At 32.4% G+C, this 27,191-nt stretch overlaps 2 protein-coding genes across 2 annotated transcripts; both read right to left on the reverse strand.

The window, feature by feature from the left end:
• Positions 1-2,051: 2,051 nt before the first annotated feature.
• LOC129881478 (uncharacterized) lies at positions 2,052-3,050 on the reverse strand. Its single transcript, XM_055955673.1, has one exon. It carries the CDS (start codon positions 2,863-2,865, stop codon positions 2,254-2,256), a length of 612 nt encoding a protein of 203 aa, XP_055811648.1. The 5' UTR covers positions 2,866-3,050; the 3' UTR covers positions 2,052-2,253.
• Positions 3,051-18,767: 15,717 nt separating this feature from the next.
• On the reverse strand, positions 18,768-19,862 carry LOC129881988 (uncharacterized). Its single transcript, XM_055956098.1, has 4 exons — positions 19,858-19,862; positions 19,501-19,727; positions 19,131-19,279; positions 18,768-19,049 (listed from the first exon to the last, which is right to left on the reverse strand). The coding sequence occupies exons 1-4, from the start codon at positions 19,860-19,862 to the stop codon at positions 18,768-18,770; spliced, it is 663 nt and encodes a 220-aa protein (XP_055812073.1).
• Between the last annotated feature and the right edge of the window lie 7,329 nt (positions 19,863-27,191).

Here is a 27,191-nt window from a genome sequence, read left to right on the forward strand (position 1 = left end):
GTACCTTAAACAAATTACACCAAATATGTATTACATCTCATTAATATACATATCGGATAGCGTAAAAAAAAATCCTCTTCACAAGAACTAGCTAACTAGCTAGGTTGACTTCTTGTTTATGGCCAATGACATGTTTAGCAAGCATATTGAAAATCAAAAATACTTATTTTAGAGAATTTAGGTGTTTGATCAATTTGTTATGAAGGAAATAAATGCTTTATGAAATAAGATGATTATTAAGAAAAAATTATTTTAATATTGAAAAAATAATAAAAATGAGAGATATTAAGCTTTTATCATTCGAACGTTGAATTATTTTTCCATAGGACCTTTCTTATAGTATTATTATTGCAGTAGAATTTAACCATCAAATTTGGAACGAATTGATGTGGTTCCTTCCTATATGCTATGTACGAAGAAAAGGTATGAGAGAAAATTATATTGGTTAGCTAGTAATTCTGAAGCCTCAATTCTTGAGACTTTAAAGACCTCTATCCATCCATTCTTTGGATAGATAGAAAGGGAGGGCAGAACTTTTGATTTTTTTTCATGTTGTCAAAGAATTAAATAATGAATTTTCGTATTATCAAGCACATATTGGTGCTCTAATCATTAATATGAGGAAAAAAGTAGTTTTAGTTGATTATTCAAACACAAACCGTTACCTCCAAACATATATTTTCGATAAAAAAAATTTAAAATAAGAAAATTTTAAGAGTTGAGTCAATCAACTATAAATGACATTTTATATTAATTAAGATATTTTAAATTACGTTATCTAAGCTTACTTCTAGGGGGTGTCAATGGTTAGATTCAATCAGTTATTTTTAAAAAAATTGTACCATATCATTTTTTTTGATGATTTCTCTATCATGTATAATCAAAATTAGGCTTTTCAAAACCGTCTCAATTTCTCTTCGATTTGGTTAATTTTTAGTTTTTTAAATGTCATTTAACTTTTGACTACCCTTTCACTATATACAAATGTATGTCTATTGCAACTTATAAAATTTAATAGAATTAAAAATTCAAAAGTTACAATAACATAGAATGATTTTTTTTTCCTTTATAATATCCTACAATGTCAATTAGTAGAAGCAATATACTCATTATCTTTATCATAATCACATGATGTACTACTCTCATTAAGAGGAGGCATATGAAAATTTGTATTAGATTTAAACTGAAAATTATAATTAACTAATTTTTTTGAACAATTAAGTTTGTGTACTTTGACTGTTTGACATCTTTTGTAATGTGGAAGCTTGTTTTGACCGTACATGATTATTATTCTGTCAAGTAAGATTGTAAATGTTTTATTATATATAGTTGGCCATAGAGGTTTCCAAAGCAACTATTTTAAAATAATAATAATAATAATAATAATAATAATAATAATAATAATAATAATAATAATAATAATCTATAATTGAATATACAAAATAAATATATATCATGGAAAACTAATCTAATTCAATATGATTCAATTTGATCGGTTCAATTGATTTTTTTAGATTTTTTTGACACCCCTACTTACTTCTATAGGAAAACCTTTTAGAGAAAAAATGAAAAGTGAAAAGGAGAAAGAGTCGTTATATTTTGGGAATCATTTCTTTTAATAAAACTGCATAACACCTTGATTACAAAAGAAGACAGGTGACAATACAATAAAGTTGTATGTTTATGCCTACCTCTTTATAGTTTCTTGGTCTTTACTTCACCCCCCACCCCCTCATACATTTCTTTTCCTAATTTTTTTAGTTTTTCACTCGGTGTCCATATTGGAGTCCCGACTAAATTTGGATTGCACATTATAGGTTCATTCGGGATGGCCTACCCAACAAAATTTTATCCATACTCAGGCTCCGAAGGCTTGAGTTATCTCACTTTTGATATGAATTTAGATATACAATTTTCAATTTTTTTGCAACAAATTTTACATATTTAAAAATTTTTACATAAAAAGTAATGAAATTACAATATATAATTAACAAATATTTAAAAGACGTAAAAAAAAAAACTGTGCAACTCTCAAAATAGTAATTGTATCATATAAAATGAAAGAATACGTTTAATTTCTTCTCTATCCAAAAAATTAAAGATTATACCATATTGACTAGTATATGGTCTAAGAAACGACATATTAAAATAAAAATAGCTAACTAAAGATTAATTTTGTACAAAAAGCTATATGTAATAATTCTCACCTCCTCAAATTCTTGGTATGGTGTTGTTGGTTTCTTGATTTTCCGGTCAAAATCTACCGGTATCGCGGCGGCGATAATCGATCCATACTCTTATATTTCTTTTCCCTCTTCTTGGTGATGAAGCTTTTCGTTTAATGCCACTATACTTGTGTTTTGGTGCTGGTGGACATGTTGTCAAAATTGGAATTTTCGATTCCAAAGAAGTTGGTGTCCTAAATCCATCATCATCATCTTCTGGTTGTAGTGCTTGGTGTGATATTACTATGTTGTTGGTGTCATTATCTTTTTGATGATCCATTGTAATATCTTGACACCCTTTTGGATGATCTTGTTGCAATATTTCTATTTTGTTGGTGTCATGATCATATTTTTGATGATCCATTATTGTAATATCTTGACACCTTTTTGAATCTTGGTTCAATATTACAATTTTCTTGATGCCTATTGTAATATCTTGACACCCTTTTGGATCATCTTTTTGATGACCCATTGTAATATCTTGACACCCTTTTGGATCTTGGTTCAATATTACAATTTTCTTGGTATCATCATCTTTTTGATGATTTGTTGTAATATCTAGACACCCTTTTGGATCTTTAAAAGTGGGTAGTTGTTGGTTTTCACATGAATTTATCTCATCAGAATTTGACATATCCATGTATACTCAAAGATGAAATCTTGAACAAGAAAGAGTCGTGGGGTTAAATTAGAGGAGTTAGGAGAGAGAAAGGGAAGAACTATTCAAAGAATTAAAAATAGGGTTTTTTTTGTTAATGTGTATTATAAGGAGGAGAATAGGAATAGGTGTAGTAGTTACATTAGAATTAGGAGAAAAGAAGAGTGTTTGATTTAATAAAAGTCACCAAATTTTTTGGACCTACCTTTTAGTAGGTCTAAATATATTATGATTGTAATTTGTGTGTATAGTTTCATAAGTTGAAGAGGAAAGGGAAAAGAAAAGAAAAGGAGGGGGAAAATAAAAGAAGGAAATTAATTATTGCATCTTACATTAAGGTGTATAATGTTGAAGTTTTGGGTGAAGGATCCAATGCACACAAACTCTCATAAAATTCTTCTTTTTTAGTAGTCTCTTTCATAGTACTACTTCCTCTACTCCTTTCGTCCACTTTTACCTTATATTTTTTATTTTCGAAATTCAAATTATATAAATTTCAATTAATATTTAAAAATATATTTTCTTAATGATATATTAACATGAGAAAAATTATAATTTATACTCCACATTCTAAATTATGACACTTTTCTTTTTAGCTGGTCCTAATAAAATGAAATATTTTTTATTTGACAAATAGTTAATGACTCTATAAATATTTTACTTTCTCACTTATTTGGCAAAATATCCACAAACATATATTATTCTATTTAAAAATTCATTTACTTTAAGATAGTTTTAAAATATTTGTAAAATCTTCTCGTATTTCTTAAACTTTGTGTAGAGTCAAACTTAATAATATAAATTGAGACAAAAGAAATAATATTTTTCATATAATTTTCAAACGTCTAAGTTTTATATTTTAAGTATTGATCTAATTAATTTAATTTAAATTTAAATTAAAAAATTAATTAAATTAATTCTTGTAAATAAAAATATGACAAATAAAAATACAGGTAGTTTTATTTTAATTTGGAGAAAGAGGGTTGATAGGTAGCTTTCGTTTGGTTTTCTGATTTGCTACGCACTTTGATGCAAAGTAGGCACGTGATTTTCGGGATAATACTAAAATCAAAAAATAAGATAATAAAAAAGTATTACTAATAATACAGAGAATTAGAAAAATTAGACGACACTCGACTATCTATAAATTTTTATCATAATCTTCGACCTCTATAACCTTTTATGTTGGAGTCATGTCTTCGATAAATTACAGTAAATATACACGTGTCATATCTTGTCTAATTATTTCTTTTCAATATATTTTCGATCTACCTCTACCTCTCCTGATCAAACCTACCATAATCAACATTCGCATTAGATTTGAGCATGAGAAATTGAATCTAGTAGTACTAATTAATAAGATCATTGTGAATGATAATTTCATACAACGATTGGCTAATATAGCATGAGAAATTTCCTTTTAATATATCTTTTCAAATTTTAAAAGAAGAATAAATAATTTATTTTTTAATTGTTTTTATGAGTCATTACTACGACTTAAATGTTTTAGTAACGTACTTTCTAACTTTTCAATGCATTTGCTCATCATGAGTTACAAATAGTATAACTTTTCATTGCATTTGACCCATAGGAACTAGCTGTTTTTTTCTTTATTTAAAAAACAGACCGTTCAACCATTTGAAAACACACACACACACACATACATATATATATATATATATATATATATATATATATATATATACTCCTTCCTTTTCCGCTTCAATTTATGTGGTAAAATTTGAATATATACGAAATATAAGAAAAAATAAGAATCATTAAAATTGTGATCTTAAATATGTAACGACATTTATGTGACTAAACTCTTGAAATTTGTCGTCATAAAATTATAACATTTTGTGTGATTCTTAAAAACTTGTCATTAAGGGAAAATGAAGAGTTTAAAGTCTATTTGGATTGACTTTTGACTTATAATTCATTAGTTAGAAATTCTAACTTATGATTTTTGATTTATTTTTACCATTTTAGCTTAAAACTAAGTGTTTATAAGCTATTTTGGCTTAATAACACTTAAAATAAATCAATTCAAACATGCTCTAAGTTAGACTGTTTTCAACTTTTTAAAAGCTATTTATTTGAAATGAACTAAAAAAATATTGTCAAATATATTAAAACGAAGAATAGGAGTAATTTACATATTGAATGAAACAGTAAGAATGCCTTGTGAGGCCCAAATAATTGAAATGGAAGTCAATCAATTGGCTATATATTGTTTCCTTAGATCTCCACCTAAACTGATCTATCCAAAAAAAATTGTTTATGCTTTTATTTCCCATTCGATCTTTTGATCTTCGATATTCGTATTGAGATATAATTAGATCTAAATTCATATATTGTGGGGTTCATTTTTGGGGACAACACTCTCAATAAGATTTTTTTATTTATTTTCAAAGTCTCAAACTTAATATCTCTAATTAAGAATGGAGATTTTTGGTTAGGCTTATCAATTTTTCTATTAAAATGTTTGGCAAGTGATGGGGAATTACCTATATTCAGTACGAACAAAGTGAAAACTTGTTATTCTCTCATGGCTAGTAGTAAACCCAATTACTATCGTGGTTATTGCTAATGAGGATCGATCTCTCCTTCCGAAAGGTTACTAGATCGTTTGTTAGGTCTAAAATTATATACCATTAATATGATATGGGGTATCGTTAGATTCACTATTTCAATGTCATTATCAAATATCTCAGATTGAGCATTTATTTCTTGTACATCATTTCATACCGAAAAGAAGAAGGTGTATCTCCAGTAACAAGAAGAATGGAAAAGGATTTATTTTTTTAAGAAAACAAAAACTAGCATATTAAGGAGTAATATAAATAATTGATCACATCTTGAATCATGCATGTTACTGACCAGTCTTTAGCTGTCATTAAAAAATTTCACCTACTGTTGAAAAATATGTGGAAATGGTGTACCTAAGTCCTAACTTGCAAATAATTAAACATATAGTGTAAAAAGGGCAGCCCGGTGCACTAAAGCTCCCGCTATGCGCGGGGTCCGGGGAAGGGCCTGACCACAAGGGTCTATTGTACGCAGCCTTGCCTTGCATTTCTGCCAGAGGCTGTTTCCAAGGCTTGAACCCGTGACCTCCTGGTCACATGGCAGCAACTTTACCAGTTACTCCAAGGCTCCCCTTCAATTAAACATATAGGGTAATATGATGAATTTCGTTTTTTTTTTGTTTGGTATGTACATATCTTTTTTTATATTTCGATGTGGTACCATATTGTTTGTTATTGGTATCTTTTTTTTTATTTTTAACATGACTTTTTAATTACTATTATATTTCTTTTCCATATACTTGATTTTGATATGCTTTATTACTAAAGTCGAGGAATCAGAAATAATATTTCTACCTTCACAAGATAGAAATAAGATTATGTACACAACATCAAGGTTTGCTTAACTATAAGCAACGAAAGAAATGGCTTGAGGCCCATTTTTTCCTAAAATTTAAACTACAGCTGCTAAGTTTGATCGAATCGGTAGACGTCTACTCTAGCTCCGCCCCTAAGTAGTTATGACCTATCGTTTATTTGAAATAAAGCATAGGATTCTGCGATGAAAATGGAATCCGTTAATATTTGGTATACCTTCCCAGCTCTTTTCTTTGCTAATACTAGTAGTAGGTACAATTATTTTTTAAAAATATTTTAGATGTTGAAATGATTTTATGAATAAATAAGCATAGATTTAACTTTTATATATGTCATAATGTTGGTGTATTACTAATAAGGAAAAATTACCTAAATATAGAACTTATATTACAATATTCTCTAAAATTGCTTATCATTTTAAAAAATTATAAAAATCTTATTCTCTAATACATTACTGTACACGATGTATCAGTCGGATACATCACTTTTACGTCAAATACATCACTTTATGTGATGTATCCGGCATTCTGATACATCACTTTATGTGATGTATTCGGCATTCTTAACATCACTGTACGCGGTGTATCAGTCGGATACATCACTTTACGTGATGTATCAGGACGTCAAATACATCACTTTACGTGATGTATCGGTCGGATACATCATTTACATGATGTACAAGAATGCCGGATACATCACTTTATGCGATGTATCAGTCAGATACATCAGGACGTACGCAGGGGCGGATCTAGCATGTAATTAGGGGGTTCATCCGAACCCCCTTCGGCGAAAAATTATACTATTTATACATGGTTAAAATATTTTTTTATGTATAAATAGTAGATGTCGAACCCCCTTTGACTAGTTCGTGTGTCTACTTTTTCAGATTTTGAACCCCCTTATTAAAAATCCTGGGTCCGCCACTGGACGTACGTAATGTATCCAGAAGTGACCAAAAAATAGAATTTTGAGTAATTTTTTTTAAAAAGTAGGGATAGAATGTAATTGGGAAGAATCACTATGTAAAATTTATTTTAAAAACTTGTGATTAAAGATAAAATGGAAAATTGAGAAAAAGATCAGAACTATACCTCTAAAGTACTTGAAAATTTATAATATTCGCCCATCGTTTAATATTTGATCTACCTATGCCCTCATTGATAATTTATTGTGCTAAATATCCTTATTTCACAAGGAACCTAACCGATCATAATTAGAAGTCTAATTAGTAGTTTAATTACCGTATTTGTTATAATCGACATTTTTAGGGAAGTGATGCATCACCACACGTACTGTAAATACATATTTAATTTAAATGCGTATAAGCCTATGCCATCTATGGAGTCATTTGTAATAAGGACATATTCAAATCAATTAAATAATAATAGAGATATAAGTTGTTTTCAACATTTTTTGAGTGTTTGATTGGTCAACTTAAAGTTATTTTGTGCTTAAAATAAGTCCAAAAAAACTAAATTTGTTTGGCTTATCTTATCTAAAGCAGCTTATAAGCCTCCAAAAAATAAATTGGGCTATCCCAACTTATTATTTTTTTTTAGCTTATAAGCTATTTTACACAAGTTAAGCCAAATAGGCACCAAGAAACTCCAACTATATAGGACTAAAGAGGTCAATATATTAAAATAATATATATGTTAGTTTGTATCCATTTATTTGGAGTAGTTCTGTAACGACCTATTAGGTCATTTTGAGAACTAAAACTTTTTATTTTATAAAAGACTCATTCCGTAAAATTTTAATGGGTATTTGGACTATTCGATAACTATAATTATTTAGTTGAGGGGTAAATTTAAATAACTAATTTAATTAGTAGGCTAAGTTGATAATTTATTTAACACTCTATACCAATTATTAAAGGAAAAGGATAAGGTTTATTAATTTTGATACATAATTAAGTAGAAAAAAAATAAAATAACAAAGAGAAAACCTTACTTGTGCGGCGACAGAGAAGAACGACGAGAACGGCTTGAGGTAGCGAAATTTTCGCCTAATTATATTCCTCTGCATGCATATGTTGATGGTTGCATGGATGGGTATTTTAATATTACAATATTAGTTTGGAAGCTTTAATTTTTATAGGTGTACTAATTGTTGCACGGGTGAAAAATTAATTGTGAAATTAAGGAGGAGTTAATCATTGGCAGAACAATGATTATTATATTTTATTGGGATTGGGTTTTGTGATATAGTTTTTCTTCTTTTCTTTTCTTTTTCACAATTGAGGGTACTGGTGCAATAATCGGACTTCGGGTTGAATTTTTTCGGTTATCACATTATAATTCAAGTTTTGATATATTGAGATAGGTAATTAAATATTAGGATATTGTGTTGTATGAATACCATTAGAATTATGTTAATTGTAGAAGTTAAGACTTAACCCTAGGCTTGAGATTTAAGAAATTGATTATAGAATTAGGTGAGTTTTGGGTCTAGACTAGATATATTGTAATATGGGTGTCTACGGACTCGTTTGCTTACGAATATTGTATATTTGGTAGATTGAAAACATTTTGAGGCATTGAGAAAAGCAAAAGCATTGGAGAATTAGCTTGCTTGACTTCAGTTCTTCGGTTGAGGTAGGTTATGGTGTATTCTATATCATTGATAGACTCTTAATAGTGAATGATAGTCATTGAGTAATGCATGAAGTTTACTATGCATTTAAATGTTGTTGTTTGGATGGTTGGTATGTTGTTGTGATTTGTCTGAAATCTCAAGACCGTGAAATCTAAAATCTTGAACTTTTTCTATCAAAAATGGTGCCTTGAATAAAGAAGGTTTGATGAAATATTGTTAATGAAGTGAAATGTAATAATAAAGAATGATAAATTAATTATATTTGGATCGGGTGTCACATTCCGACACGGTATATTTGGATCGGATGTCACGTTCTGACACGGTATTATTGGATCGGGTGTCATGTTCCGACACAATAATATTAAAGGAAAACAACTGAAAATGACTTAATGCTACCCAATCTCCAATAACTCATTTCCCAAAGAGCGTGATGTGGAGGCCTAAGTCCTCATGTATGATCTTAATATTGTCGATTGGTTATGTAATTGTTCATTTTGTTGTCACTTGACCTTGATCTTGTTGGTTTCCGCCTGTTAAGTGGTATGGATGATTTCCCGCTATTACTTTATATATATTGATTTCTATTTTGAGTCGACCGATGATACCTACTCAGTACATGTTGTCATGTACTGACCCCTACTTGTATTTTTCTTTATTTTATTTTGTGGAGTGCAGCGAGTGTTCCACCGACTTCGACTCGACCTCAGCTCTAGTCAGTCTCCAGCACATCAGGTCTAGGGTGAGCTATTCAGTCCAACTCGTGTTGGATTTTCTCGAATATGGCATGATGTCCTTAGTTTTCAGACACATTATGTTATTTATTTATTTTAGTGTATGATATTTTCAGACCCACTATTTTAGAATTAGATGTCCTTGAGGTGATGACTTTCAGGTTTTGGGAAAACGTATTTAATTAAACATTCGCGTTATTGTCATATTTATTAGTTGAGGTATGTATCGTTGGTTCTCCCACCTATGGGGTTAAGTGTGGGTGTCACTCATATCCCATTTTGGATCGTGACAAGTTCAGACTTCAAAAGACAAAAGACAAATAAATAAATAAGAGAGAAAGAAAAAAAAATTACTCACAAGACATCGTTATATGTTATGCATTTATTTGGACGATGATTTCCCCCCTATGGCCAACCATCATATTCCTATCCCTAAGATAGCAAGGGCGGTGGTGGATTGATCGGATCACTTTTAATTAAAAAATTTAAATTTAAATTTATATATATTGTGAGTGTTGCTTCAGAAATAAATCCTACGATACGTACCCTAAGTAAAAAGGTGTTATCCGACAAAATCGGCACTATTTCATTGAAATTTTTTAGTATTATATATATGAAAAAAATTGTATATTACTAGAAATAATATAAATGACACTTCTCGAACAAATGAGCCTCCTTGGTTCCCTTAATGGCTCAACAAGCGTAATGTTGTTGAGATTCGAACCTCAAACCTCCAATTGTGAGTCAAATTAATTAGGATAAAAGAATTGGACACAATAATAAGTTATAAACTTAAACTTAAAGAGAGTTGTAATAGTTTATTTGATTGAAGTTTTATTAATATGCTTTAAATAATTTTTATTAATATAATTATTTATTTTTAAATATCGATTCCGCTTACAAAAAAAATCATACAGATGTCATTATGCATATTCAAATTTAATTAGGCCACGATATAGATAATAAGATAACAAATACCAAGCGAGATACTAAAAAAAATCAGCAATCATGTTCCAATCCCTAAACTTTACACTATCCTTTCTGTAACTTCACTACATTTTTCAGATTTTACCTTCCAGTTTTATGATCCTCTTTGTTACGAAAAGGCTACTGTAAAATTCATTTTGTTTGGGACGATATGAAACTCGTAAAAAAATGATAGTTTAGAAGGAACAAACTCCATTTCACTTCACCATAACTCTCTATCTTTTCTCCTAAACTTTGCTATCAGTTTCCATTTGATTTTGAGCATCATTTGTTGGGAAAATTAGCACACAAAAATAATATTCTAGGCAAATAACACGAATAATGACAACCTGGAATGAACAACATAAAAGGAATCCGACGAGCTAGGCACCCTAAAACAACTCCAGAAACTCCACCACTGAAATTGGGTTCGGGAGTGCCAAGACTGAGTAATCTAAGCACAACGCAAGCTCTTCAGATGTAGGCTTTAGGCTCTGCTGAAAAACTGTTGTCCTATATAATCAACTGCTGGGAGTATATATTATAATCAGGGAAAGAGGCTACTCAAAACAGAGGAAGCATCAATAGTATATGGATGAAAACATATTTTCTTTTTCAATTTGGACCAAAGTTCGAGAAAAGTTTATCGATGGAAACAGATAAGCTATGGTGGAAATCAAAAACAAGAAAGTTAACTCTTGCTATAAATTGTTGAACAGCCAAGGGACAATGAAAAAAAGTGTCCTTGAAACAGAAAAACACTCTAGAAAAAGTCTCCCAGTCAACATTCACCATCTTGCATTTCAAACAAGTCTAGCAGTCTAGTGCATGCTGCTCAACTTGTTTGGGGTACAATGGGCTACGCCTAGGACCTTGAAGGAGGCAGTGCTAAGCTAACAAGGACAAAAGATGAAACCTTTTTTTGGACAATTGGAGTATGCATATATGGCTAGAAAGGATCAACAGATAGTGTTACAAACAAAGGACAACAATTGATAGTTAAAACTTTTGGTATAGAATGAAAGATGTACATCATGCAAATGTAACAGGCAGAAGCTTTGAGTCTTGTCTGTCCCTTTGGGTAACTTGGACTTGTACAGTTGATGTAAAGATGCAGTGTGAGAATATACGACATGTATGTATGGTTGATATTTTCTAAGTTTCAGTATATATAAAACAGTTGCTTGAGCTTCCAAGAATTTCAAAGGAGATCTTTTCTCCCCATCCTCCTTTTTCTGTAATTGCTACCCTACTTAATCAAGTTTCACATCTAATTTATCTATCATTGGAGTCATCGTTTTGAAGCCTAAGCACACTACTTCCTAAAACCTCCAAACTTTCATCGTGCCCGACTCGACTCAATCCTCAGACAGATTCATCCTCAAGGAATGAGGGATGCTACCAAGCAAAACAAAGATTGGATTTAGCAGCTGACTCTTCCTAGAATATGGGGTGCAAGAGTCATGAAATAGATTTACTCAACACAGTCTCGAGTAGTTTCTGAAGAAATTGATACGTAGTCCTATTAATTTCTTCTTCTTTTTCGGGTCTCTAAAACCAGTACACATCTCCCTAAAGTACTTAGTGCTCGTAAACAGCAAACGCTTTATCTTTTTACATCAGCCTGTGGTTAACTTCAAACAAGTGACAACCACATCCGCGTTATCTTGATTCCAATTATGCAGCAGATAGTAATGCTAGTACAACACACTTCCCCTATAGTACAAATTTCCAAATACTCCTACCCTATCAACGATAGATCCAGCATATCATGAACCAACTATCTGATGCACCCACGGACAAAGCTAGAGGGACGGAAGGGGGTTCATCCGAACCTTATACAAGGTTAATTTTTTTCATGTAGATGTTAAAATCTTGTCTCTACCACTAGGTGCACCCGATTGGCCTATATAACCATGACCTGCACTATATTCTATGTAGTAAATGGTAAAGCTGGCACCTTTCAAAGCATGCTTACATAAGCTTTCTAACCGTTTATCACCACCATTTGTTGCTTAGACCATTTATAAGTGAATGATCGAAAGCCACTGACATGCAACCAAAGGACAACAACTTGACAACAATTTCAACAACACTAAGAAAATGGTCAAGGCATATATCAATAAATGGTCAAAATATTTATATTCAAGTGATGTACCCAACCTGAGTTGCTGTTGGAATCACCATTCTGCTGTCTTAAGCTACTAAATTGCAACTAAAACACTACAACTTTGCACTAAACCATAAAGAAAAACTAACTAAGAAGGAGGACAATTTACTATTAATGTTGTCCAAAATCAAAAAATAGTTAACACAAAGCCAAAAGGATGCAGAGACTTCACATCACTATATGTCCAAACCTCCTATCACCTACATAAAAGCACACAAGAGAGTTAGTAACTTGCAAATGACGAAATTTAATTATTTTTGAGCAATCAAGAAATAGATCAGGTTTTCCAAAACAATTTCCAGGTTCCTTTCTTAAGCTTAATTCGAACCAAACAATGGGTGTCAACAACTGTCCCTTTTTTGGGTAGGGTCGATGAAAAAAATCCTGGACGAAAAAAATTAACAAAACCAATTTTGATCGACTACATTTCATCGTGCCAAAAGGGGTTGGTGTCGCGTCTAGTTCTGATTACCTTCTTGGAAAAAGTATCTTTGGCAAGGATTGGATTTTCAGGCCTTCAGATACGTAGTTTCTTCCCTCTTTTTCTTATGACTACACAAGGCAAAAAACTATTATCAAATATGCTATACAATAAAATAAAAGAAAATTTTCTAACATTTGCCATATTCACTTTTAAGTCAACATTAGATCCAAAAACAGTTACAAGAGAGAAATAAAGAAATATCTACATGCCAAAAGAAGTCTAACTTAAATATGAGATTAAAAGTTATTCAAGAAAAAAATAAACTATTCAAATCTGGTAGCAGTGACAGTGCACTGATGCACAATAGTTATGAACTCTGCTCCAACAAAAACTTTTTCTGTCTGCCTAAAGTGAAGGAAATGTCGTTACGCTAAAAGGTGTAAGGGACTATCTCTGCATGATTCTTATAAATGGATATTACTTTTTTATTTGTCCAGTATTTATTTTTGAAATATAGATTTTTTACTTTTACTTATTACTTTATTTTACTCTCACCATTAATACTTATTTCCCAAGAATTAAACTTGCGCAGTGTTTGGACATGAGACATAAAATTAGCATGTGGACATGCGATTTGCGATCATAATTTCAACTTTAAATGTAAAACTTGACCTACATGTTAATACTCCGTTCGTCTTAATTTATGTGACACCTTTCGCATTTCAAGATTCAAACAATTCCATTTTTTATATATCTTATAAATATTTTAAATTAAAAATCATTATGGCTTATACTATAAAGTCATCAAGGTAAGGTATCGGTGTCGAGTCTAGTTCGGATCATTCATCAAGGTAGGGTGTCGTGTCTAGTCTAGTTCAAATATTGAGTCTCGAGTCGGTGGGTCCTGAGTCAAATTTTAGGGTAGGATCCCAAATCAATTGTCGGGGTCGTGTTTCAGGATCAGATGTCGGGGTTGGGTCATGTTTCAGGTTCGATTGTTGTGTCTTGGATCAAGAGTCAGGGTCAGTGTAACATCCCCTAAAAACGTTGTATACGATGTTTCAATTTTTGCCTAAATATGATACAGCCTCTGTATTTTGGTCATAACTTTTCATAGGAATATCCAAATTGAGTGATTCAAATTTCTGAGTAACCACAAGATCATTACCTACAACTTTTATGAAAAGCATATTTTAAGATTCGGAGGTTAAGTAGGTCAAATAAATTAATCTTTGTAAGGTAGGATGCTGTGACGGAAATGAGTGTTTATAGAAGAAAAATCATATCTCACTGTAGGTTTATCCAAATTGGTTGATTCTTGAACGATATGAAACTAGACTTCCATATCTACAATTCTTATGAGACACCAAATCCTAATAAGGAATTTATCTTATTTAAACGTAGCTCCCAAAAAGAATATTCTGTCAAAGATAACTCATTTCACCTACCATAGAAAGATCTAGATACATTTGACATCACTCATTACATAAATTGTCCTCCATTTAACATCATCCATGACATCAATATATTCCACTAAATTTTCAGATTTTTATTTATAATTATTTTATTTATTGTTAGGTCCTCTTTTTCACCTATAAATACCCACCTTATTTCCTCATTTTATTCATCAAGCTTTCTCAAGCAAATCTTCTCTCTATACACTTCTTTACACATTCTCAAATATAGTTTTAGTTCTTAGTAGTGAAGAAATACTATTCCGGTAATTCATATATTCCGGGTAGTACACAAAACGTTCCGGCAAGGAGAGAAGCTAGGACTCAAGAGTGGTCATTAAGTCTTTCGGTACCAACTAAAGCTTCGGTTTCCAGGTATATAAGGTTTCAATGAGAGTATTCCTTCTACTCTCATGTCTAAATTATTTTGATTATATGATAAATTATGTTTATTTTCTTTAAGCTTTACTCTAAGTTATGTGAGTGTTTGTCCATGGGTTCTTCCACCCATGTAGTCCAAAAATTCTTTCAATTAAATATCTTGATTTCAAGTAATATTTTCTTATGTTAATTCTTATTTTTACTTAATAGTATGAATCATGGTTAAACTAATGATTATTGGTCTATTTTGATGCAACATAATTATATATGTATGAATTGATGGTTTACAAGTAATTCCTCTATTTATCTATTTAAAGGTTCTTGAAATTCATGGTGAGTTGTTTAAAAGCATGATTTTTAATTAATGGATTTCAAAGTATTTATGTATATTTATTTACATACATATTTGCAAGTTGAAGTGATTTGAACCCACCTAGTTTTACTATGTTTTTAATAAAGTTTGACTTGAAAGCTTTGACTCCAAATAAATGTTTATGAAAGCAATATCTATGATCAAAAAGGGAGTCTTATGAAATGAAAGAATGATGAAATGAATGATGGATTCTTTATGCAATAAGGACAATTCTTGCATATTTGAATTATCAAATGTTTTAATGAGCTATTCTACCGAATATGATGTTTGAATTCTCAAGTTATATGCTATAAATATTTTGAAGTATTAAACTATTCCGTGGGATTGACTTAGCACCGAATGAGGCATTGAGGTGGGATTCGATAAGGGAATCCTAGTAGCAACCCCTTGTCTCATTAACTATGTGCCAACATAGGAGCCCTTGTAGGCTTAGGCTAATGGATCCATAAATAGCCCTTAAAGTTAAAGTTAAAGAAATGAATGAAGTTGACGGAGTTCTACCTGGCAAGTAGTCTCCCCGGCCAACGTAGGGGGTTATGTTGGATTCCATGTAATAGCTCGCATGGTCTTAAATGTCGGTTATGGTTAATTTCCCACAAAATGAATGTTTTAAAGGATATATATATGATTTATTATGCATACATTAAATTATGTTCCATATTACATAAATGTTTTAATATTTTCTCAATGTTCATGCATCCTTACATACTTAGTACATTCAAAGTACTAACGCATACTCTTTTGCCTACATGATATCACCATGTAGGGATCAGTTCTCCTCCTCATTCTCCTCCACGTGGCTAGTTGATATTCCATTGAAGACTACTTTTGGTGAGTTCCCATGTTCCGGGAACAATACTCCTTTATCTTTCTAGTTTATGATATGTTAAGATATTTTACTATGGAATTTCTTCTATTATGATTGAGGGTGAGCTAGGGACTTGTCTTAGCCCCGTTAAATCTAATAGTTAGAGGTATTGTTGGACATATGTAAGTTGAAGATTTATTATGATTTCCGCTTGTTTATTTATCATCATTACCTATGAAAGGCTAAAAGAATGCTAAGAGGCTTGTTTGAGGTACTTTCGGGTTTCTCATTCGCCATGTCACGTCTAGGCCCTAGGCTTGGGTCGTGACAGTCAGGTCCTAGGTTGGGTCTTGAGGTCGTATCCCCGCTCGAATGTCGGAATTGGGTCCTAGTTTAAGGTCAGGTCTCAGGTCGGGAGTTGAGCTCAAATCTTAGGTCGGGAGTTGAGGTCAGGTCTCAACTTAGGTATTAGGATAAGGTCTCAGATTTGATGTCGGAGTCAGATCCCTGATCGGTCGTTTGGGTGGTGTTCCCATTTGAATATCGAGATCGGATCCCAAATCGATTATCGTTGGTTTCCAAATAGAAACTATTTTCCGAAAAAAGTATTTTTTACTCTCTAGAAAAAAATAAAAGATAATTTATGGAAAATATTTTTCATTCAACAATCATATACTTGAAAATAGTTTTTGTAAAATATTTTTCCATTCACAAACTAAAAATGAGAAAGTTAGAAACCAACTTATTTACCAAGAAAATATTTCCCATGAAAATATACCGAACACATAATCCATATAAATACTAATTGTGGGAGTAGGATTGGATGGAAATTGATGTAAGGGATGGGGGCCACAATGGGGAGAGTGGGCACATACAGGGTCGTGGGGTCGGGAAGCAGGGATAGAGACGAATTTAGAAATTGAAATTCATGAATTTCTATAATGATCTTAAGTCAATATATAATAATAACTAAGTTCAAAATCAAATAATTATAGATATTTAGAAAATTTCTTAATGAATAAATTTGATCTAGACAAAAGCAATTAATTGCGGATCTGCCCCTAGGAATGAAAGAAACAATGACTTGAAATGTCACATATTACGAAACTCTTGGCTTTCCTATTTTCATCAAACAAGTCTCGATCTTTTCTACTTTTAAGAAAATTATTTTATAGAAAGAATTTATTTATTTTTTCAAAATAATTTGACCAATCATGAAAAAAATAATTAAAAATATTTTTTTTCATACCAAACACATTTATAATCAGTTAAAAAAATAGAAATAATCTTTTTTTGTATTTGGATAGTACAAATTTCCAAATACTCCTACCCAATTAGCGGTAGATCCAGTATATCATGAACCAACTATCTAATGCACCCACAGACAAAGCTAGAGGGACGGAAGGGGGTTCATCCTAACCTTATACAAGGTTAATTTTTTTCATGTAGATGTTAAAATCTTGTTTCTACCACTAGGTGCACGCGATTGGCCTATATAATCATGACCTGCACTATAATCTATGTTGTAAATGGTAAAGCTTGCACCTTTCAAAGCATGCTTACATAAGCTTTCTAACCGTTTATCACCACCATTTGTTGCTTAGACTAAAGGGTAAATTTAGCTTTCTCGGCTCTAAACTACAGAAACTAAAAAAATAAAATTTGGCAACAGCCTCAACAATAGAATTGAAAAGGGTCAACCAAATATCAAACAACGGGTCGAGAACCAGTTATAAGTGAATGATCGAAAGCCACTGACATGCAACAAAAGGACAACAACTTGACAACAATTTCAACAAAACCAAGAAAATGGTCAGGGCATATATCAATGCATGGTCAAAATATTTATACTCAAGTGATTACCCAACCTGAGTTGTTGTTAGAATCACCCTTCTGCTGTCTAAAGCTACTAAATTGCAACTAAAACACTACAACTTTGCACTAAACCATAACGACAAACTAACTAAGGAGGACAATTTACTATTAATGTTGTCCAAAATCAAAAAAAGTTAACACAAAGCCAAAAGAATGCAGAGACTTCACATCACTATATGGCCAAACCTCCCTTCACTTACATAAAAGCACACAAGAGAGTTAGTAACTTGCAAATGGTGAAACTTAATCATTTTTTGAGCAATCAAGAAATAGATCAGGTTTTCCAAAACAATTTCCAGGTTCCTTTCTTAAGCTTAATTCGAACCAATATTGTATTTATATTTATTTTCTCGCACAACACGTGGAAAAACAACAACCAGAGGAAGAATGACAAATTATTTAATTTGCCAACATGAAAGTTACATAACAAATTAATAATGACAAAGCAAAAATGAGCATTCATAATGTGATAGGTTAACAAAACCATTTTGGGACCGTGTTTTATTGAAAATCAAGAGGTTAACAACATGTACAAATTATCTGAAAACACAAAAACATTCTATCGATCCATGGAGATTTCAAATGTTACCTAATAGGAAAGCGAGCTCTTGAATAAAGTTATAAGACATCTATCAAATCTTTTAAAAGCGGGGAGAGTAAGGAGACCACAAATACATGACATCTAATCAAATTAATATCTTTAACTGAATCCTATGTCAAATTGAGTCACCAAGATAGACACAAAGCTAGAAGAAGAGAAATATGAGATATTTAAAGTTAAGAAACTTAAAGAGAAAACAAGAAGGAAGATATCATTACGCCTAACGACTGGAAAATCCAAAGATTGATCTATATCCCGCACCACCTTAGCTTGAAAATATCCCTCCTCGCCATTCTTGACCGAAAGGGTAATATAAAATATGCAGTATCGACCGGGACATACATTAACCTTGAGAATATGGTCGACCTCATATTTAGTACCCTAAAATATGAATATAGAGGAACCTTATCAGCGAGAAAACAAGGAAAAAGAAAAACAATGGCAAGTGTGAGTAGAGCTTACATTTTTGTTATTGTACTGCTCAAGTGCCTTTGCAGCATAACCCTTCAACATTTCATTTTCGACACGAGCAGGAGCTTTTAAGTAGTTTACCATGGGGAATATGGTAGTCAGTGGACACGAACCGGGATAATATTTAATGTCAAATCCTTATCAAAAACTCAATCAATTAGAAACAAATATGGCTGTTCTGGTAAGAAGTAAGCTTGGTATTTTTTCCAATAAAGTGTTTCGGACAATTTTTCCCAATAAAGTATTTCGGACAATAAAATAATCAGTGAAAAGGCAACAAACAGAAGCAACAAGTAGAGATATGAATCTGAAATTCTCCATAACATAAATAGTTATCCATCAATGGAGAAAAAAGATACCTCACTCTCACAGATCTGTTGGAAGTACCTATCCCAAACAGATTTATCCACCTTTTTATTATTGGGATCGATGGGGCGATAACAATCTTCATATGCTTCTTCTAAATCATAGTTGGGACAACTTTCATCTGAAAGAGGGGATAAAGGATCCAGACTTTCGTAATCGTTGGATTTTCCCTCTTCCTCATCCACTTTTTGTTTCTTCAACGACGGCGGACAATCTGATTCGCTGAGGATCCTCCATAATTAGATGGCAGCGGCGATGGCGGCGGCGACGACATGATTATGTATTCACAAACGATCAAAGATTTGGATAACAATCAATTTCACATTCAATTTTGTTAATTAGCATCTATTACCTCATAGTTATCCTATTTATTTATAAAGTTAACAATTCCTTTCTCACTTTAATTTTGCATTAAATTTTAATTTACCCCCATAACTTATTCTTTGGTATCTTTTATATAATAATTACCCGATTTATATCATTTTTTTGAATATTTATAGAAATTAATAATTATATTGATAATTATATATATATATATATATATATATATATATATATATATATATATATATACATATATATATATTATATAATTATAAAAATAATTAAATTTTTATTTAAAAAAAATACACTTGAAAATATATATTTTTTTATTAAAAGTAATTATTTCAGATTGTTTAAAATTGAAAAAGCTCAACAATTGAATATCAACAGCTGTCCCTTTTTTTTGCTGAGATTAATGAAAGAGATCTTGAATAAAGAAAATTGATAAAACCAATTTTGACCGATTATATTTTATTGCCCATAAGGGATTGGTGTCGAGGCTAGTTCAAATTATTTTCTTAAAAAAGTATCTTTGGCAAGGTTTGAATTTTTAGATTTTCATATACGCGATTTCTTTTCTCTTTTTGTCATTATAACACAAGGCAAAAGACTATTCTCAAATATTCTATAAGAAAGAAAGAAAGAAAGAAATGTCTACATGCCAAAAGAAGTCTACCTTAAATATGAGATTAAAAGTTATTCAGGAAAAAAAATAAAATATTTAAACCTGATAGAAGTGGCATATCTCCCTACATATACAAACAGATACATATCTCCCTACATATATATTTGTTGAATAAAAAAAGACACTGAATAATTAAAAAAATGGAATTTTTTCGATTAACTCACAAACAAGAAATTACAAAGTTATCTATTCTGATGCTTTGGGAATAGAAACATTACAAAATGAAGATAATTTTTTCAAAAAACACACAGCAAAACACATCCTTTAAAATTTTATCAAGCCAATACAACATTTACAGGGGTCTTCTTGTATTAAATATAGAAAAAAGTTCTGGAAATTATTCAAAAAATATATTGATCTAAGGGAAAATATTGGAAACTCAAAAATCAGAAAATAATAGATTTGAGTAGAGTTACAAGGAGAAGAATCTCTGTCATTAAAGGTTTAAAGCAGCGGTAAAATAAGTTTGAGGCAGAAAGGGCAAAACCAAAGCCAAAAATGACTACAAAAGTCAAAAACCCTTAAGTTGCAAGAGTTACTCACATTCATAAAACAACAACTATCCGTAAAAAGAAAAATAGAAAGCTAAAACATGCCTTAAAGATGAGAGTTTATTTTGGGAGATTAAAGAATATAAATGTTACGCCCCAGAAGGGTACTCTAGACGTGACCGGCACTCGAAAGTCATTTCTGACCTTTCAGCGAACCACCTAATTCAGTCACTTCATCATTCAGTCATATACACACAAAGTAGGGTTCAATCATAAACATATTATTCACAATATGGGGGTCGAAGGCCAAACGTGTTCAACTCAACAAAACAAGTAAAATAGGACTTCTCAACAATAGCAGTCCAACCTTCCCACACTCTAGTCTATGAAGCCTCTATCAAAGCCTAGAATGTGCCAATGATAAGTCTATGGCTACCAACAATCCAAAATAAAGGAAGCGACAACAAAACTATACAAGAAAGCTCAACATCCTCCGGAAAGCTAGGAGGACTCACCAACTGGCAGAGTGTGTAAGTGGATCTTCAACGGAGCGCCAATTGATGATCTCTAGTACCTGTCTCTGCATCAGTACATGGAATGTATGAGTATGTAAAATGGTCGAATGAAACAACATCAAGAAGACATCGATATCAACTCAGGACCTCAACTCATATATATACATGACAACTCACTCAAGTGTCCTAAGTCTAACAAGAATAGTTTAGACGGGACTAACCCATAAGCCTCTCAACTCAACTGACTCGGAGTACTATCAAGACCTAAATGGGAGTTTCTCTTATCCGATAACCATCACCTATGAGCTGGTGATAGTACAACAATCAGACGTTGTTGCCACGTCCATCCATACCTTGCCAGGGCATTAACGCCTCCCTAATCATGGATACCATTAATTAGTCAAGTCCTATAATTTTAGGACAAATAAATGAGGAACATCTAACTTTAACGATTCGATCCCATGGGAAGCATCTGACTTTAACGGTTCCATCCCTACCTATGTTGGCAGCGTAGTTCCTGGGGTTCGTGTACGGACTATACTCTCGCCCGCCTCGGTGCTTGATACTTCTCCTAGGACTCTATGCTCATAAGACTCCCTCCAATCATCTCAAACAAGCCCTCACGGCTAGTTTCATGTGGAACATTGCCAACTCATCAACTCTATTCTCATTCCAACTCAATTAAGTTATAATGGCAAGTTCCATTTAGGACCTCGTCCACTCGTCAATTCTATCCTCCAATTTACTCAATCAAGCCTCTTTTAGGTAAGCCTTTATGATACCTCCTCAAGACTCATCATAACTCTATGACTTTAGCTCAACAACACAAGTAGAATAACACATTTAAGGAAATTGGCTTAAGCAACATAATTACATGGCTAAAGAGATCAACAAAACATAATAACAAGTCATCTCCATCAACTCATACAAACATGAAGATTTTTAAGAACTTCTTAGCTCAACAACATCAACACATATAGCCTCCAATAAATAGGGGACAAAACTCATTCAAACATAGACCGTACCAAGAAACTCCATTTTCATGAATAGTTAACCTCAACGCAAGAGTAGGGCACATGGGTGGACTCAACCCATATTTTGGATAGCCTTACATACCTTAGAATAGAATCTTGAAGAAACCTTGTTGTTGGGTCTTCAATGGAAAGCTTAAAGTCTTGAAGCTCTTGGAACAATCTCTTATTGGAAATGGAGAAGAAGAAGAAGAAGAAGAAGAGAGAGAGAGAAGCTCAAGGGCTTTTAGAGAGAGAGTGAGGCTGTAAAAATGTGTTCTCAAAAGACCAAGGGTAATACATATATAATTTGGGACAATTCCCAAATTGTCCCTTCTCAAAGTTCTGAAAAATAGGCAAAAATGCACCTGGCGCGATAGTGGCGCATCGCGCCATTGCAGCGCCAGGCTGATTAAGCCTAAAACCTGTATACCTCGCAGTGGCGCGCAGCGCCAAGGACCAAACTACTGAGGCATGTTTCTGGCGCGATAGTGGCGCGTCGCGCCCTTACAGCGCCAAGGCCAATATTTTCTGGGTTTTGGAAATTGGCTTGAAAACCCTGCACACCTTTTAGTGGCGCGCCGTGCTAGAGCCTAAACTACGGAGGCATGTTTCTAGCGCGATAGTGGCGCATCGCGCCACTGCGGCGCCAAGCCCAGATATCCAGTAGTTGAACCCCAGGCCTGAAATTCCTGCTATGCTAGTTCATCTTAGGATCGTCATATCTTTCGACTCCAAAATCCAAAAATTACATTCTTAGTGGCGTTGGAAAAAAGACTCGACGACCATTAATTTAATAGGTCGTGGGCCACCCAAATCATCATATATCAAAACATAGGTTCGTTAGAAGTCAACCCCTCATGCAAACTCCTCCTCAAACTTAGCCACGACGAACTTTTTTGGTCTTAGCTCGATCCTAGGGGTCCTCCGTGACCCCACATTACCTCCAACATTCCTCAATTATCCGGGGACTCATCTCAACTCAAGCACACACTTCTAAATAATTGGGTTCAACCCGGCACGATACAAGAAGGGTCCGAATCCTAAGAAAGAATTTTTTTGAGGGATGTTACAATAAAGAATTACAATCACGTACCGCATCAGTTGGACATTTGCAAATACTTCTTTCCATAATGTAGTGATATTTTTTCTTCTTCAACTATGCCCTGTTCCTTAGCAAATATGTTAGCATCCTCAAGGGTAATTCGAAGCATTTCCTTTTCTCTAACTTTGCCTCAAGCTCAGGCATTGGATAATGCTTAAACATGCAATCAAATAACTGTTGTTTTGATAGTGGAATAACCTCCCTTTTTCTTTTAAGGGCATTCACTACCGTTATTGCTTCATTACAAGCGAATGCCCAACAACAACCTTAAAATTAAGTAATCAATATAAGATATAAGAATAATAATGATTAATAAAAGCGAGACTTACAATAATGCTTTTGATCTTGAGTGTCAAGAAGGACTTTTTTGCCGACCCACTTAAAATTAATCTGAAAAATCAAATAAAGGCAAGTCAGAGATATCATTAATTATTATTGGTATATATGCCAAGCAACACTTGTGTTGCAAACATGTCAATGTTGTTTTAAATTTGGTAATCTTCAATGTGTTGATAAAATAAGAGAGAAAACTCTGATATGATTTCAATGGCAAAACATCATCTGGTGATCTTAAAGTTTGGCCTCATGGGGTATAATTTTAAACCTAAAGCATAATTTCTAGAGCACAATGGCGTAGCACAGAATGAATAATATATTTTCACTCTTGTCATCTGTTAACCAAAAAACAATTGTTGCTCCAATCATATCATATTGATAAAATCTTGTTATTTATTTACTTACGCATGTTTCAACATAACTTAAAAGTAATTATTTCAGATTGTTTAAAATTAAAGAAGCTCAGTAATTAATATACATTTGTGGAGATTCAAAATTGGGTGTCAACAGCTGTCCCTTTTTTGGGTAGGGTCGATTAAAAAAATCCTGGACAAAGAAAATTGACAAAACCAATTTTGACTGACTACATTTTATCTTCCCAAAAAGGGTTGGTGTCGAGTCTAGTTCGAATTATCTTCTTGGAAAAAGTATCTTTGGCAAGGATTGGATTTTTAGGCTTTCAGATACGCGGTTTCTTCCCTCTTTTTCTTATGACTACACAAAGCAAAAAACTATTCTCAAATATGCTACACAATAAAATAAAAGAAAATTTTCTAACATTTGCCATGTTCACTTTTAAGTCTACATTAGATCCAAAAACAGCTACAAGAGAGAAAAAAGAAATGTCTAAACGCCAAAAGAAGTTTACCTTAAATATGAGATTAAAAATTATTCAAAATAAAATAAAATATTCAAATCTGATAGTAGTGGAAGTACACTGATACACAATAGCTATGAACTCTACCAATAAAAACTTTTTCTATCTGCTCTAAAGTGAAGGGGATGTTGTCCTTACGCTAAAAGGTGTAAGAGACTCTCCTTGCATGATTCCTATAAATGAATATTACTTTTTTATTTGTACAGTATTTATTTCAAAACATATATTTTTACTTTTACTTAGTACTTTATTTTACTCTCACCATTAATATTTATTCTCAGGAATTAAACTTGCGCAGTGTTTGGACATGAGATATGAAATCAGCGTGTGGACATGTGATTTGCGATCATGATTTCAACTTTAAATGTAAACTTAACCCACGTGTTAATACTTCATACGTCTCAATTTACGTGATACCTTTCGCATTTCAAGATTCAAAGAAATCCGTTTTTATATATCTTCTAAATATTTTAAATTTAAAATCATTATGTCTTATACTATAAAGTCATCAGGGTAGTGTGTTGGTGTCACGTCTTGTTCGGATCGTTCATCAAGGTAGGGTGTCGTGTCTAGTCTAGTTCAAATATTGAGTCTCAGGTCGGTGGGTCCCAAGTCGAATGTCGGGGTAGGATCCCAGATCAGTTGTCGGGGTCGTGTTTCAGGTTCAGGTGTCGGTGTCGGGGTCGGGGTCGTGTTTCTGGTTCGATTGTTGTGTCTTGGATCAAGAGTCAGGGTCAGGTTCTAGGTTGGGTCTTGAGGTCGTATCCCCGTTCGGATGTCGAAATCGAGTCCTAGTTTTAAGGTTAGGTCTCAGGTCGGGAGTCGAGCTCAAGTCTTAGGTCGGGAGTTGAGGTCAGGTCTCAACTTAGATATCAGGATAAGGTCTCAAATTAGATGTCGGAGTCAGATCCCTGATCGATCATCGGGGTGGTGTTCCAATTTGAATGTCGAGATCGGATCCCGAATCGATTATCGTTGGTTTCCAAATAGAAACTATTTTCCGAAAAAAGTATTTTCTACTCTCTAGCAAAAAATAAAAGATAATTTATGGAAAATATTTTCCATTCACCAACTAATAATGAGAAAGTTAAAAACCAACTTATTTTTCAAGAGAACATTTTCCATGAAAAACATACCAAACACATAATCCATGCAACTACTAATTGTGGAAGTAGGATTGGATGGAAATCAAAGTAAGGGGTGGGGGTCATGATGGGGAGGGTGGCACGTACAAGGTAGTGGGGCAGGGAAGCGGGGACACTGACGAATTTAGAAATTGAAATTCATGAATTTCTATAATGATCTTAAGTCAATATATAATAATAACTAAGTTCAAAATCAAATAATTAAAGATATTTAGAAAATTTCTTAATGAATAAATTTGGTCTAGACAAAAAAAACTGATTGCGGATCTGCCCCTAGGAATGAAAGAAACAATGACTTGAAATGTAACTTATCACCAAACTCTTGATTTTCCTAATATCATCAAACAAGTCTCTTTTCTACTTTTAAGAAAAATATTTTATAGAAAGAATTATTATTTTTTCAAAATACTTTGACCAACAATGAAAAAAAACTTTAAAATATTTTTTTTCATACCAAACACATTCATAATCGGTTAAAAATTTGGAAATAATCCCTTTCTGTGTTTGGATATTTAAGGTGGATATTCTCTCAACTTGATTAATTAATTAGAATATGTGAGCAAACTTTGAATTGTTGAAGAGTAATAATAACAAATAAATCAATAAATAAACACAACAAATGTAAATTAAATGATTTGTTACTTAGTATTAGTAAATGAATCAAACGTGGACTCGAAGGCATATCTACTTAGACATGATTTTGACTCTAATAATAATAATTGCCCATTTCAATCTTTGGAGAATCCTATATTACTTGTATTGAAGATCGTCTTATCCATTCCTGAAAATTATAAATCATGTTTTAATTATATGAGAGTAGACGTTTGGTTTATGTTTTATTGTGAAATTTGAAAAAAGAATATTTTTAAAGTGAAAATGATATTTGAAGAAGTTCTTTTCTTCTTTTTGGATAAAATATTTCATATTTTGGAGTAGTTCAAACTTCAGAAGCCAAAAGACAAATAAATAAATTAGAAAAGAAAAACATTTACTCACAAGACATCATTATATGTCATGCATATGTTTTAACGATGATTTTCCCCCAAGGCCAACCATCATGTTCCTATTCCTAAGATAGCATGAGCCGTGGTGGATTGATCGGGATCACTTTTAATTAAAGATTTTGAATTTAAATTTTTTTATATATATTGCTAGCGTTGCTTCAGAAATAAATCCTACGATGTGTACCCTAGGTTAA

The sequence above is a fragment of the Solanum dulcamara genome, chromosome 3, assembly GCF_947179165.1.
Source record: "Solanum dulcamara chromosome 3, daSolDulc1.2, whole genome shotgun sequence".
NCBI classification, from domain to species: Eukaryota; Viridiplantae; Streptophyta; class Magnoliopsida; order Solanales; family Solanaceae; genus Solanum; species Solanum dulcamara.

Excerpts from the sequence above, each read along its gene's own strand:
- LOC129881988 (XM_055956098.1), bottom strand. Across the intron at positions 19,280-19,500 it reads CCAACAGATCTGTGAGAGTG|AAGGATTTGACATTAAATAT; the intron begins AGGTATCTTTTT and ends TGAGTTTTTGAT. Across the intron at positions 19,050-19,130 it reads AGCAGTACAATAACAAAAAT|GGTACTAAATATGAGGTCGA; the intron begins GTAAGCTCTACT and ends TTCATATTTTAG.
- LOC129881478 (XM_055955673.1), bottom strand. The coding sequence starts at position 2,865 with ATGGATATGTCAAATTCTGATGAGATAAATTCATGTGAAAACCAACAA.